The 14,796-nt window shown below is 44.1% G+C and overlaps 1 protein-coding gene across 3 annotated transcripts in view; it reads left to right on the forward strand.

Annotated features, from left to right (window-relative positions):
• The window catches only part of Cdc14a (cell division cycle 14A), a 159,908-nt gene that overhangs the window by 90,886 nt on the left and 54,226 nt on the right, over positions 1–14,796 (forward strand). For all 3 annotated transcript variants that reach the window (XM_085835565.1, XM_021158702.3, XM_085835564.1), the window contains exons 8-9: positions 6,643–6,730; positions 13,332–13,562. In XM_085835565.1, the coding sequence (XP_085691691.1) occupies positions 6,643–6,730; positions 13,332–13,562 (319 nt within the window). The remainder of the gene's footprint in view (positions 1–6,642; positions 6,731–13,331; positions 13,563–14,796) is intronic.

Below are 14,796 nucleotides of genomic sequence, written 5' to 3' on the forward strand. Positions count from 1 at the left end.
TTAGTGAGACCTTTTGGGTGGAGTTTCTGATATTGTTAGGAGACTTGATTTCACAGCTAACTCCCTAGACTGAGACTTTTAATTAAAAACATGTTCTGATTTTGTAGTAACTCTCTGGGAACATATCCACGATGGGTTAGAATACTTTTTTAGAATATTTTTTTAGAGAATGCTTTCATCATCGGCTCATCCCTGCTACAAGAATTTATAACTTAGGGGAAAAAAATCAGTTTTTTTGTGCAACACAGATCACTGGTTGGTGGGTTTAAGATCAGGATTCGTATGTAATGCCAACTTGGTTTATGGTGTGACTTGAGACTGTCTCGCTTGACCGCGTCCTTCATTATATCAGGAAACTGTCCTACTAACCAGTGGATGTTGACTCTTAGGTTTAGCACGTTCTGTGAGGACGTTTTGTTATGTCCTCCATCTCTGGCCTGCAGCAGGAGTCTGTGTGGTAGGGTAAGGCTGTGCTTGGGAGTGGCTCTGTAGAGCAGTCTGGAGTGGAATCTGGATGCAGCTTAGCCTGTGTTCCTCTCTTGTTGCATACTCTGTGGGCAGGACCGTGTCCTCCCGCCCCAGCACCAGGGTCAAGGAGGCCTCAGTGCAGATGTGTGGGCAAGTCCTCAACCAGCTGGAGCAATTACAGAGGTGTGCCTCCCACGGGGACTGACTATGGGAACTGTTTGAAGCATGCTTCTGGAGTCATCTTGTATTTATTTCACCACTGAAAGGCCGCAAATTTAAGGTAGCCAAATTCCTTCCTGGCCACTGCAGCTGCTACTGGAGAGGGACCCGGAACTTCCTCATGTGCTAAGAAATCATTGCTGTATACAGATGGCGTCGACTAAGTCTGTAAGACTTGAAAGGTTTTCCTCTCCCAAACAATTATGTTTTCTCCCCCTTCCTCTTTAATTTCTGTTTGGTTTATTTCTTTCCCTGTCCTGCTTTCTTTCTCTGTGTCTTTGGGCGTTTTGGTTTTTGCTATCTTGATATTGGGTCTCACTGTAGTCCCAGTGGCCTGGAACTCATAGCAGACCTCTTGCCTCAGCTTTCCAAGTGCTGGGATTATAGACATCATCATCATCATCATCATCATCATCTTCTTCTTCTTCTTCTTCTTCTTCTTCTTCTTCTTCTTCTTCTTCTTCTTCTTCTTCTTCTCCTCCTCCTCCTCCTCCTCCTTCTCCTCCTCCTCCTCCTCCTCTTCCTCCTCCTCCCTCCCTCCCTCCCTCCCTCCCTCCCTCCCTCCCTCCCTCCCTCCCTCCCTCCCTCCCCCGTTGCCCCTCCTCCTTTTCCTTCAACTTCCAAACTATTTGAGGCGTGGTCTCTGTAACTATTACAGTTTGATGTTCCTGTCAACATAGGAGTGTCCCAAACCAAACAGGCCGGGTTCAGTCCTGTGGCCAGCCTCTGATTGTGAAGTCCGTCATTTTCCTTCTTCATTATGTAATGTGATGGCTCTTGCGATCTCCGGTCATCTTTCTCAACCTTTCTCATAAGCCTTTTTTCTTCCCTTTGTCCTCCCTGGAACTCTGATGTTCTAGGACCTCATGATTTCTGTGAATGTGCTTTCTGTGGTTCAAGTACACTGACTTTTAAGTGACAATAACAACGTGTGTACTGCTGTCCCCAGGCCTTATGTCTTGAGCATTAAAATGACATCCGAAAACATACTGGATTTTCACATCCTGGGTTAAGTCGGCTGTGAGATAGTGGACCATGCCAGGAAACTCAGTACGGTTGAGTGGGTTTAGAATCCGCGGCACCTCAGACATGAGGATGCGAGGCATTTCCCCTACCCCCAACCTGATTCCTGGCCTGGAACACATGACCACAGCCCCCCCATAAAGAAAGAGACACATAGCACAGAACAGAGTTCTCCACGCTAACGAGGAATCTAGATGGGCCCTGAGGGTTTAGCCAATAAGCATCCCTTCCAGGACATTCCTTCCTGCGAAAGGTATTTAATCTCTGGCCCACCCCGAGGAAGTGGTATGCACCTATTCTGCATGATAAACAATCAATAAACAGTTTGGAACCAGGGACTGTCTCTCCCATCAAGTCCCTCTGTAGGGGGAAACCTTTGCTGTCCAGACCCTCTGCCTAAGTCTCCTGCAGAAGGCCCCTCAGTGCTCCCAGACACTTGCCGCTTAGCTAAACTGGAGTCCTGCTCTCCTCCGCCTGGGCTCGTCATCCTCAGCACTTGGGCCCCCTCTGTTCCTGACCGGATGTCTGGGAGTTAGGGAACCCCAGCTTTGGTCTCAGCCTGTGTTGTTTCTCACCCAGACTGGGGTCCCTATCTTAGGTTGCGTGCATCGGTGCTTCCTGCAAGCTCGTGGTGTAGGATAAAATGCAGCCTAGTTAGCATCCTGCATTTCGTCTGCTCATAGGAGTTCCCACACCCCAGCATCGAGAGGAAACGCAGAGCCACAGTCTGCAGGTGCTCACTGGCCTAGACTGTTGGGACAATTTCTCAAATAACCCCGCCTTATCTTTCTCCCTTGCCCACGGTCTGTCTTCCATACTGTCTTCTACCAACGTGCCTCTCACTTCTAGTTGTTACTAGTCGAGGGGGCACAGTCATCCCACATCGCGCACCCCTTTCTTCCACCACACTCTCATTCAAAAGTAGAACCAAAGCCACAGTCTGGAGCTTGATGGTGACCTGACACCAAAGCATGGAAACTTAATTTTAACCCAACAGCTCAAATATTGACTATGCTTTCAGCTCATAAAGGGTCCAGCTTCATGGCATTATTTGTATTTATGGAATAAAGCTGTCCTGTCAGTGTGAATTTATTGATTCAGAGGTTAAGGAAAATGCCAAAACATCTTTAAAATGAGTTTTTGAAAAGACATTGAAGTTTTTGTCTTAGTTTTTAAAGCATTCTTTCTGCCGGCCTTCTGGCTGATGAGTATCTTGGAAGGTTTACGGCAAATGTGGTGCAGTTTTTCCTTAATGAAAAAGGTCGCAGCTCTTTCCTCTTGGGCTTACTTTGGGAATGAAATGAGCTACACAGGGTACCATACTGCAGAGTGGGGAGGTAGTTCGTGTTTGCCTTCATCATAACTGATGTTTGTCAATCCCAAATAAAAGCACTGAGAATCCCTTTTATTATTTTGTGCATAGCAACAAGTCACAGTCTTTTTTTTTTTTTTTTTAAAGGTTTACTTAATTTTTTATGTGCATTGATGCTTTGGCCTGCATGTGTGTCTGTGTGAGGGTATTGGATCCCCTGGAACTGGAGTTACAGAGGGTTGTGAGCTGCCATGTGGGTGCTGGGAATTGAACCCAGGTCCTCTGGAAGAGCAGCCAGTGTTCTTAACTGCTGAGTCATCTCTCCAGCCTAAAGTTATAGTTCTTGACTTGTTTTCTGGGAAGCCATGCATGGTAGAGTGATGGAAAACACATATTGCCAGCCTAGACAGCTTGTATTGGTAGTCTTGCCATCAGCCCCAGGGGCTTTCTGTGTTCACTGTGGACCTATGATAACGGCAAAAGTCCAAATGTTTGTGCTTCTGTGATCAGTACATCACAGACATAAATATATTCTCTGCAAGAGTAGAAACTGATACTTTCCAGTCAAATTCCATTCTAGGAACAGCAACTTGGCTGTTCAAGGGAAGTCTGAGCTGGAGAATCTTAAAGTGTGGTGAGTTACAGTATCTAAACACACCCATTGTAGGAATGAGACGTTTAGCTTATAGTGTAGGTCACATGCGGCTTTCTAACTGGTATTTGATGGGTAGGGAGCTTTACCTCAGCTGGGGCTAAATCAATGTCTCATGCCTGCTTACATGTTTTGTTTTTTTGTTTTTGTTTTTTTTGTTTTTGTTTTTGTTTTTGTTTTTTTACAAAATGTGGTAGGGTTAGAAAGTACCTGAAGTTCCTGCCTGATCTGGATTCTTTGAAGTTTAATTAGGACAACAGATTTGTGTCATTTTAAATATTCTGTCATTGACATGTTAGAATTGTAGAAATCACCGGGAAAGGGGCACAGATATAAAGTAACATTTAGTCGCCTGATGTAATTGTCATCTCTGAGGTTTACTACCTCTGTCTGCTAACTTAGGTCTAGTCCTGGAAATTTCTAGCCTCTGTATAGTCTAATCTAGAATGTTTTCAGCCTCTGAGAATTACTGTTGAATAAGCTCACCCCTTCCTAGTTCTTTCTGAATTCTGGCTACCTGGTTCAACTCAGCGGTTCTGGCTCAAACGCCTCTCCAAGTTGACAGATTCGATTTTGCTCTTCTCTCTGCCTCTCCTGAATCGCTCTGCTTGGCCTCAAAATGACTTGGGCAATCTGTTTTAATCTTCTGGCTCCTTCTCATTCTCTGGCTCATTTTGTTTTGACCTGTGTCTAGCTTGTTCTCTTTTTAACCAATCTCTGTAAAACTGTCCCAGTAAAGCTGCCTCCTCCTTCTGTCTGCACTGGTTCTTTCATAGCTTTCATTTCCTCTCTCTTTTCCCAATAGTTGGGCTTATCCTCTTCTGTCAAATCTCTCTCTGATTCTCTATTGTCTGCCACACCATTAGATATCACTTTCAAACATGGGCACTTCTTAATTACAAACTAACTTTACCATCATTGTTTGGTATTAAAGGTGTGTGCTAAGGGCTGAGCCCCACCACAACTAGAAACAGATCTTTTCAGTAAATAACACAGTCTTGGGGTTTACAACATGATCGTATATCTTGCAACATACAGATAGATCCTTGTTCTGGAACATTACCGGAGCAATCTTTTATAGTATTAGGTCAGTTAAAAGCTGTGACCTTTCTTTCAAATTTAAATCTAAGATCTCATTGTTTAACTTTAGCTATGTTTCCTAGGCTGCCAAATAGAGCCAGGTGTCCCCCAGTGTTTACCATTTTAGGTAGGAAGGTTTACCAACACAATTCTGTTGATTCTGTGAGTGAATTTATCACACTGTCTCTATTCACATGATCAATTATAAAAGGTTACTATCTAACCAAGCAGATATCTATAATCAAAATGAACAAGTCTAACATTCAATATATTCATCTGTCCTCCTTAGTGGCCAAGGATACAGAAATAGTGGGAACAGAAAGCCACTGTCTTCCTCTATTGATCAGGGCATGCTTTTGTCTTTTAATAATTGAAGCTCATGTTTATTCTTCACTTTTTAAAGTAGATCATTCATTTAGACTTTTATTTAAACAAATTGTTTAATCCTTTAGCAATTGTTATAAAGAGATAGCTACACATCTGCTTATGCATCTCCAAGATTTAGAGGGTGTTGTAGAGTGGTTTTGTTTTTTATCTTTGGGTTACTATAGTGGATACACTTTCAAGATGTCATATAGAGCAATTTTTAAATACTTTTTTTATGATTGGAGACATGTATCTATGTGTTAGGAATAGAAATTGGCCAGTCAGGTTTTGGTTTTCATGGAAGTGACAGTGGATAACATAAGTGAGGTTGTGGCTCTGATTGCCTTGATGTTCTAGCGTATTTAATACATATTTATTTTGTACTTGCCAAAGAGTCCAAGCTCTAATTGGCTTAGATGCCTACTGTGGAGGCCGCCATGCCAGAGGAAGTGTTCTTTACACAGAAACTTCTTGCTTTCCTGATGTAGATGGAGACTTGGGCCAGGCAGGGGTGGAGTTGGGTGTGGAGGTGTGAATATTTTCTAACCTATTACATAGGAGTCCCCTGGTCACTGGCAAAGTCTTGGGTGTCACCCAATCCATGTCCTAGTCCGGATGGGTTAGTAGCCCAAGGACAGGGAAGTCACTGAGGATGGAGGAGGTGCTGGAGTGTGGGAAGGCGAGCCATTTCTTGGCCTGTAGGCCTTTGCTGATGAGCACATTGAGTTTGCTGACCAAAGGTTGACACGTATTCATCAGTCAGCCAGCAGATACATTTTATTTGGGTTCATAGGGTTTAAAAACTTATTTAAAGATAGTCAACATTCAAAGAAAGATTTCATTGAAAAGTCCATTTGGAAGGTCAGGCCCAGTTAAGTCAGCTTCCCAGGGTGACCAGTTAGCCAGGGCTAGAAGCGCCTTTTTTTTTTTTTTTTTTTTTTTTTTTTGCGTTTGTTTGGGCTTGGCGCCCTCTGCAGGCGACTGTGGCCGAGAGGTTTATGGTGTCTCGTCCCTCCTTCCTGCCCTTTGCCAGTCTTTAAACCAGCATTGATTGTAGGCATAATTACTCCCAACAATAACAACGACAACAAGAAGAAGAAAAGTGATTGTGTTTATGGTGACCCAGATATTTATAGTTTTTTCACTATTTAAAGCCTCCTTACTATGTTCATGAAAGTACTTATATTTTCCCTTACCTCAATCTATTGTTTTTGTTTTTTGTGTTTTTTTTTTTTTTTTTTCTGGAATAAAATTTTATCTTATTTCATTGCAGACTGACAAGTTTACTTTAAGACAAACAACCTTCCATACAGTCTGTATTTTTTTTATCATCTGAGTAGAAACTTTTCTTAAATGAGGTGATACTATAGTGTTATATATATATTATTATATATTAGTTTCCCCTTATGTAAGTCCCATTAATCTAGTACTAACAGTGTGACACGTTATTTGTAAGGACTTCTTAAACTGTAGAAACACTATAAACTACTTTTCTTTTCTTTTTTTCACAAAATTCTGCCAGCGAGTTGAAAACGGAGACTTCAACTGGATCGTTCCAGGAAAGTTTTTAGCATTCAGTGGACCGCATCCTAAAAGCAAGATTGAGAATGGTAGGTCATTTTCTCCTGTGTCACGTAAACATCTATTGTAGTTCATTTTCATTACATTCTCCATAATGTATTTCCATATATAATTCACTTCCTTGGCTAATATCCTTTGAGGAATATTTGTTCATAATTTTCAAAATTGAACAGTATTAATTTGTGTTAAATGCTAAACTTCTATTATATTTTTTTAAAGCAGGTTTATTTTATTTTTAATTATGTGTATATGTGTGTGTGTGGGAAGGTATGTCATGGGTGGTGTGTACACAGAGTACATCGCCTACAGAGGTCACAAGAGGCCATCAGAGTCCCTGGAGCCGCAGTTGTAGATGGTTGTCAGCTGTTTAACATGGGTGCTGGGAACCCAACTTCGCTCTGCTGCAAGATCAGCCCATAGGTACCTGTGACTCTGTTTTCAGACATAAGCTTTCAGGCTGTGCTGTAAACAGAGCACTCACTTATGTGAGTAGACTAAGAAGAATTAGAGACAGAGACTGGCCAAACAAGTGAGCGGAGAGCCAAACTCTAGCAAGCAGACAACCTGGAGCAGTTTTATTTTGGACTGTTATAGCTAAAATCTTGATGTTTAACAAGAGCAGTGGTTCTCAATCTTCCTAATGCTCCGACCCTGGAACACAGTTCCTCATGGTATGCTGACCCCGAAACATAAAATTATTTTATTGCTACTTCATAACTGTAATTTTGCTACTGTGATGAACCGTAATGTAAATATCTGATATGCAACCCTGTGAGAGGGTCTGACCCTGAAGAGTCACAGCCCACACACAGGCTGAGAGCCACTGAGACTCCATCTTAAATAGGCCGAGAGCCACTGAGACTCCATCTTAAACAGGCCGAGAGCCACTGAGACTCCCATCTTAAACAGACCGAGAGAGAGCCACTGAGACTCCATCTTAAACAGGCTGAGAGAGAGCCACTGAGACTCCATCTTAAACAGGCCGAGAGCCACTGAGACTCCATCTTAAACAGGCTGAGAGCCACTGAGACTCCATCTTAAACAGGCTGAGAGAGAGCCACTGAGACTCCATCTTAAACAGGCTGAGAGAGAGCCACTGAGACTCCATCTTAAGAGGTGACGTCTTTCAGATGCTCCATCATTTCTGTAGAGAATTTTAATTTTGTAAATATTTTTTTGAGCGTACAATAATTTTCTAGCAGGATTAGTAATTTTGATCTAGTTATAATGAGAGCTTGGGATATTCTATTTTGAGAAACCCCATCTTCTGAGGAAGGTGTGAGAGATTTCTTAGTAGAAAAGCTGAGGCTTCTTTTTGAAAAAAATATTTTTATGTTTATTTCACAATTTCACATGTATATACACAACAAATCTTGGTCATATTTAATTTCTAAATCCCATCTCAGCTCCCCTTAAGACCGTCCCCATACTTCCCTTCTTGTCTTCATATATATATATATATATATATATATATGTTTTTTTTTTTTTTGGAAAAAACCAAACCCCAAACCAATAAAACTTCACTGAGTCCAATTTGTCTTGCTCATTTGCACTGGAGTGGGCCCATCCAACCAAGCATGGACAATGTTCTGTTAGCCACACTTCAAAGAAGATGACTCCTCCCACCACTAGCACCCATCGGTTTGCAATAGTTGCTCAGGGAAGGATGGGGCCCTAGGAGCTCCTCTCCCATCCATGCTGAAATGCTTGATCTCCCGGCAGTCTTGAGCAGGTAGCTACAGCCACCCTGAGTTCATGAGCGCAGCAACACGTCATGTCTAGAAGACAGCATTTCACAGTTCACTTCTCCAGCCACTGCTTCTCTGACCAAGGCTGAGAGAAACATTCATTATGGGCATGAACAAATATTTGGAAATATTTAGAAGGCAGATTGACAAAGTGTCCACCTAGTAAAATGGATCCCACCATCTCCCAGGGCCCATGACCTCCCCCAGTCATAGGCTTTTGACCCAATTTACAGTACCAGGAGTAGATTCTCTTTTGTGGAGCAGACCTCATAATCAAACAGAAGGATACTGGCTGACCCCATACAGTCAGCCATACACAGTGGACACAGTGGACAGGTTGGTACTGTTGTTCATCTAGGTAAGAGTGTTGACAATGTTTCTCCCTCAGTACCCTGCATCTTCTGATGCAATGAAAGCTAGCCAGCGGGGGCGGGGGGAACTTTCCTGGCCAGTTCCAGCTTGATTTTCCTGTGTCCTTCATCCAAAGTGTGTTGTATCGTCAGCAATAGGGTCTTATGACGTACCTATGGTGGATGGTTAAGGAGAAGCTGAGATTTTAAAAATAATGATCAAATAGCTGTCGACAGGAGGAAGCCAAAGGAAGGACTATGATCATGGGACCCAGCAGAAGGCATTGTGTGAGTCTTAAGGTTGTGTTTGTGTGAGCAGAGGTCAACTAGGACACTCACCGAATCTCCTTCACTCACGCAGTTTTGGCAGAGGGGAAAGAGCAGTACTTTATTTTAAAAAAAAATTTTTTTGAATTGATTAAGAAATTATAACTATAGAATGAAACATGTCTTTTGGATTTTAGATTTCAAAACCATTCCTTTATCGGGCAATGCTAATCTCTCTCTCTCTCTCCTCCCCTCTCACCTACACACACACACACACACACACACACACACACACATTCGAGAGTTGGAGGGTAGCTTGAGACAGAATCCCAGATATTCAAAGAGTTCATTTGTCTGTTTAATGAGCACAGCGTTGTAGGCAGGTGGAGGCCTGGCTCCCTGACCCATACTGGTTGTGGAACCTGCAGTGAGCATCCTTCCTTCTGTAAGCATTAGTTCCCTTGTATAGCCCAATGAGGGAACAGACTCACATCTTGGGCAGCTAGTGAGGATAGGATTAGAGACATGGATGAAGGGCCTCAGAGATGGCAGGTCCCTCAGCAGCTACACAATTATCTTTTTATCCCAATGTTCTGGCTACCTTATCGTCATACCTAGAACAGTCACTTCCCTCAGCTTTCCCCCACTTTCCCAACTTTAAGACGAAGTCTGGGAAATGATGAATTGAAGTCCCTTAGCTCTGAAATTGTTTGGTTAGCTTGTTCTTTAGAGCCTCTGGGTCCTGTGCTTCACTGATGTCATGTCTCCATCTAGTGGCAAGATTCGGTTTGGGTTGGGTGAGCGACCAATCAACCCTGGGTGGATTGATATTAAAAGACTAACCAGTCCCTCACAACATGACAGTGACATTGCCACACATTTGCTGATAGGTCATGGGGTATTTGGGTGATTTTTCTTGGTTTTAATTAATTCAAAGTCCCCTTCCTTCCTTCCTTTCTTTCTTTCTTTCTTTCTTTCTTTCTTTCTTTCTTTCTTTCTTTCTTTCTTTTTCTTCTTCTTCTTCTTCTTCTTCTTCTTCTTCTTCTTCTTCTTCTTCTTCTTCTTCTTCTTCTTCTTCTTCTTCTTCTTCTTCTCTCTCTCTCTCTCTCTCTCTCTCTCTCTCTCTCTCTCTCTCTCTCTAATAAAAAAGCTTGTCCTGTTCTCTTACTTGGTGCCCTGATAAATGGAGTGTCGTTGATTGAGCCTTACCTGAAACAATCACCCACACAGGTGCTAGAGCCTGACTTACAGGGTGTAAACGCTGCTGGCTATGTGTGCATGGTAAGCTATCCAGGTATTAGTTATTCTGTAACTGTGTGGTTTAGTGAGATAATCCAGCTAGAGTACTTTGGCGCCTGGGGACATAGCAAGTGATCAATAAAATTAGGTATTATTACTGTCATCATCATTATCTCAATGTCCTGATACCATGCTAAGTGAACGGCATCTATTGACTGTGTGGGGTAGCTCACTAATGGCAAGAGAAGGCTGGAGAACTAGAAATGGTGAAGAAACAGTGTATCTGCAGGGTCCACATAGGAGAGCAGGACCATGGCCAGGGATTCCAGCCACAAGGAATTTTTATTTACTCATTTAAAAATTTTATTTATTCAATCTTTTTAAATGAGCACATACAGTCTTAGATATCATTGTGTTATTTTTGAAAGAAGTGTGCTTAAGTAGAGTCTCCTCCCCATCAACCCTCCCACTGCTGATACCCCAGCCCTCCATCATTCCACCCACTGCTGATACCCCAGCCCTCCATCATCCCTCCCACTGCTGATACCCCAGCCCTCAATCATCCCTCCCATTGCTGATACCCCAGCCCTCCATCATCCCTCCCATTGCTGATACCCCAGTCCTCCATCATCCCACCCACTGCTGATACCCCAGCCCTCCATCATCCCTCCCACTGCTGATACCCCAGCCCTCCATCATCCTTCCCACTGCTGATACCCCAGCCCTCCATCATCCCTCCCACGGCCCAGCCCCAGCCCTCTCTTGTTACCTCCCCTGGTGATTCTGACTTTCATGTCAGCCCCTCCTTGCTCTGCTTCCTTATCACCAGCACCTTTCACTCTCTCTTGCTCTCCTAGTTTTCTAGGCTTTATTTGTAACTACATCCATTTCCATACATACATGTATATATTACAAGCCAGGATCCACAGATGAAAGAGAACATATGGATTTTGTCTTTCTGAGATTGGGACACCTCACTTAATATTATACATCCCAGATTCATCCATTCCCCCCCCCCCGGAAATTCCATTTTCTTTACAGCTGAGTAACATCCCATTGTGAATTGGTTCCACATTTTCATTATCCACTCTGTTCATGGACATCTAGGGTGGCTCTAAATCCTTTCTATTGTAAATAGGGCAGCAATAAATATGGATGTGTAGGTATCTTTGTGATAGGAGTCCTTTGGATATAGTGAGTGGTACGCTAGGTCATACGGTCCATTTGTTTTTAATGTTTTGAGTAATCTTCATGCGGATTTCTACAATGGCTGTACTAGCTTGCACCTCACCTACATTGAATAAGGGTTCCACATTCCACACATCTCCAACAGCATCTGTCATCAGAGTTCTTGATGTTAGGCATTCAGAGGAAATTTAGTACAGGGAGTTTGTTACCGTGAGACTAAGAAGAAAGACAGCAACGAAGGATGCAGAGGGTGATGGAGAACGTAGTGGGTTCCTTTGAGGCTGAGGGATGAAAGAAACAAAGGGGAGTTGGGAGAACGGAGGCCCATGGAGGAAGAGCCTCTGCTGGTCCTCATGGCTCTGAAGGGAATGCCAACTGCTGTGTGGATTTGGGGCTTGAGGAGTAGAGACCCAGAGGCTCTGCTGTCAGAGAAGACATCTGGCCGGTTCAAGGCATGCCAAGCCGAGATGGGAGTTCTGGCTGAAGTGCTGACAGACGGGAAGAAAGGCTTCCTTTGGTTGTCTTGCCATCTCTCCTATTTTGAGAGCAAACGGGAAGGATGCTCGAAAGGTAGTGTGCATGGAGTAGTAGGTGGACCCAGAATTACAAAGAGTTGGAGGCCAGGCTTGGAGCTGAGAGAAAATTTTTAAAAATGACAGGGTGAGCAGAGGTGCAGCCAAGAGCACAGTATGGAGACCCTCTGGTTCACTCCGGAGCACGTGATCTCTTGGGGGGTCATTCTTTCTCCAAAGCACATGATTCCCTGGGGGGGGGGGGTGTCATTCTCCAGAGCACATGATCCCCTGGGGTCATTCTTTCTCCAGAGCATGTGATTCCCTCGGGGTTGTACTCCAGAGCACGTGACCCTGTGAGCACCTAATGAGGTCACTTCACTTGCCTGGGCTGCCAGGAATCTGCCAGCAACTGGCAAACCTGAATGGGTGAATCCTGAATGAGTGATTGGTGGTAACTGCTGTGTTAGGAAACTAGTCCTCAGCCCCTGGGGCTGCAAGGCAAGGTTTTCAGTGACCCAAATTCCCGTGGTCACTTTGGATGATTGGCCAAGAGTAGATCAGTAGCAAGAATGCTTGCTTGCTGGGGGACATGCCAGGACGCATGGAGATTGTCTCCCCCACCGTCAAGAAAGAGTCTACCAAAAGTTACTCTTTTAACTTTCCTTTGAAATACTAATATTTTCATTGGACATGTATATGTTTATGCTACACATATGACTGATTAAAATTATGTATATACTATGGAGCGACAGTCAAATTTAACACATGGATCCAGTCCCGCACGCTGTTTTTAACTATAGGCAACATGCTATGCACTAGGGAGGGCCCTTGATTATATTTCTCTTGTCCAGTGGACCTCCATCCCACAGTTCCCAGCTGTTATTTTAAGGAGATGGTTTTGAGAAAGCTTACAAGCTGTGACTCGGACATTGCATATGATAATTAATCACCACCCTGTTTCACGGGGAGTGGTGCTATAGATGGAAACGCTACCTCTAGCTTCCAAAAAGCCTTCGCTGTAGCTGAAACGAATCTATTTAAGTAAAGAATAATGTTCAAGAAAGAATGTCACCCCAAATCACCCCAGCACTGCTCTGTACATTTGAGTACTTCGGAACTGCCTTTGTTTGGGGTCTCCAAGATTATGCTTCTTGGATTCCAGATTCTTGGCCAGTCATCCAGAGGTTGCCATTTTTTTGTGAACTCTTTCGAAAACACAGAGTTTTTTTTTAGGTTGTAGTCGCCTCTGGTGTTCAATTAGGTCAGCCCCTACTTTGATGGCTCCTTGTGGTTTTCTGCTGACTGTCCCTTGTTTGCCTGTAGGTTACCCTCTCCACGCTCCTGAAGCCTACTTTCCATATTTCAAGAAGAACAACGTGACCACGATCGTGAGATTGAACAAAAAGATCTACGAGGCGAAGCGCTTCACAGACGCTGGCTTCGAGCACTATGACCTGTTCTTCATAGACGGCAGCACCCCCAGCGACAATATCGTGCGGAGATTCCTGAACATCTGTGAGAACACCGAGGGGGCCATCGCGGTCCACTGCAAAGGTGTGTGTGAGCTCTCAGCGGCCGCTGTGCTGGGAAAGGGCGGGCCCAGACCCACCTAATAATGAGCCAGACCTGCGGGTGATAGGATTCAGTGGGATGTTTTTCTTTTGTTAGATAGTTGGAACGTGAGCCCATTTTAATAATCCCTTCCCTAAAGAAAGGATTAATCGCCTTGGTGGTGGGGCCCAGCTTTCTGGACAAGCCATGGCATGAACTTGTGACTCTTCTAAGCCCAGGCGCATTGACTCAGAACCCCACTAGCAGGAAGCAACACTTCCTTCAGAATTGATCATCTTTTCTTCGTACTCTTCCATCATCTGATATTTAGTGTTTCTATATGAGCGTGCGTGTGGCTGTGTGTTCACGCGTGTGTATGCCAGAGTTTGACAACTCAAGTCTTCCAATTTTGTAGTTTTGAGACAGGGTCTCTCATTGAAGTAGGAGCTTGCCTTTTTGGTTACACTGACTGGCCCGTGAGTCCCAGGGGCTCTCTTCTCTCTACGCTCCCCATTCACGAACACCTGCATTATATCTGGGTCATGACAGTGTCTGGCTCTAACTGCAGGGCCCCCATTCTTGCTTGGCAGGCTTACTGACTCTCCTCCTAGCTCCTCTCGATGGCTTTCGGGTCTCTCTACTCTTCCACCCTCGCGCCGCCCCTCCCCTAAGTCTTATGCCTCATAGAATAGAGGGTCTTCCCACCCATTACTCGATGTGGGTTGTCTCAGAATTAACTGGAAGACTTTGCTGTGCAAGTGAATACCTGGCTTCTGGAGTGGGCACTTTGACTCAGAGACTGGTCAGGTAGAGCAAGTGTAGGTCCCAGGTTTTAACAAATCAAAACGCAAGATTTCCAGTTAAAATTGAGCGTTACGTTAAAGTCGGAAGGAGCTCAGATTCCACTGTGGGTTTTCTAGTTTGGCGATCTTCATTCCCACGGAGACAAATCACTCCATCACTCCTGGGAATGAAGCCTCTAGCGTGCCACTCGCAGCTCTTCACGGTGCCGCGAGGTGGCGCTGCTCACATTGGCTTTGCGTCCACAAAGGCGTTTTTTGTTGCACGTTATGCAAATCGGCCAGTAGGTGTTGGGGATGGTACTGTTCTTTTCATGTGCGGAGCGCTGCTGTAACTGCCTTATTCAGACAGTGTGGCTTTGGTTCTGACAGAAATTAAAATACCATTTTGTAGGCCCTTGTTTCTATGTTTAAGATCTGAGTAGGTGGAGGAACTT

Source organism: Mus caroli, unplaced genomic scaffold (assembly GCF_978045245.1).
Source record: "Mus caroli unplaced genomic scaffold, Mus_caroli_1 scaffold_3, whole genome shotgun sequence".
Lineage (NCBI taxonomy): Eukaryota > Metazoa > Chordata > Mammalia > Rodentia > Muridae > Mus > Mus caroli.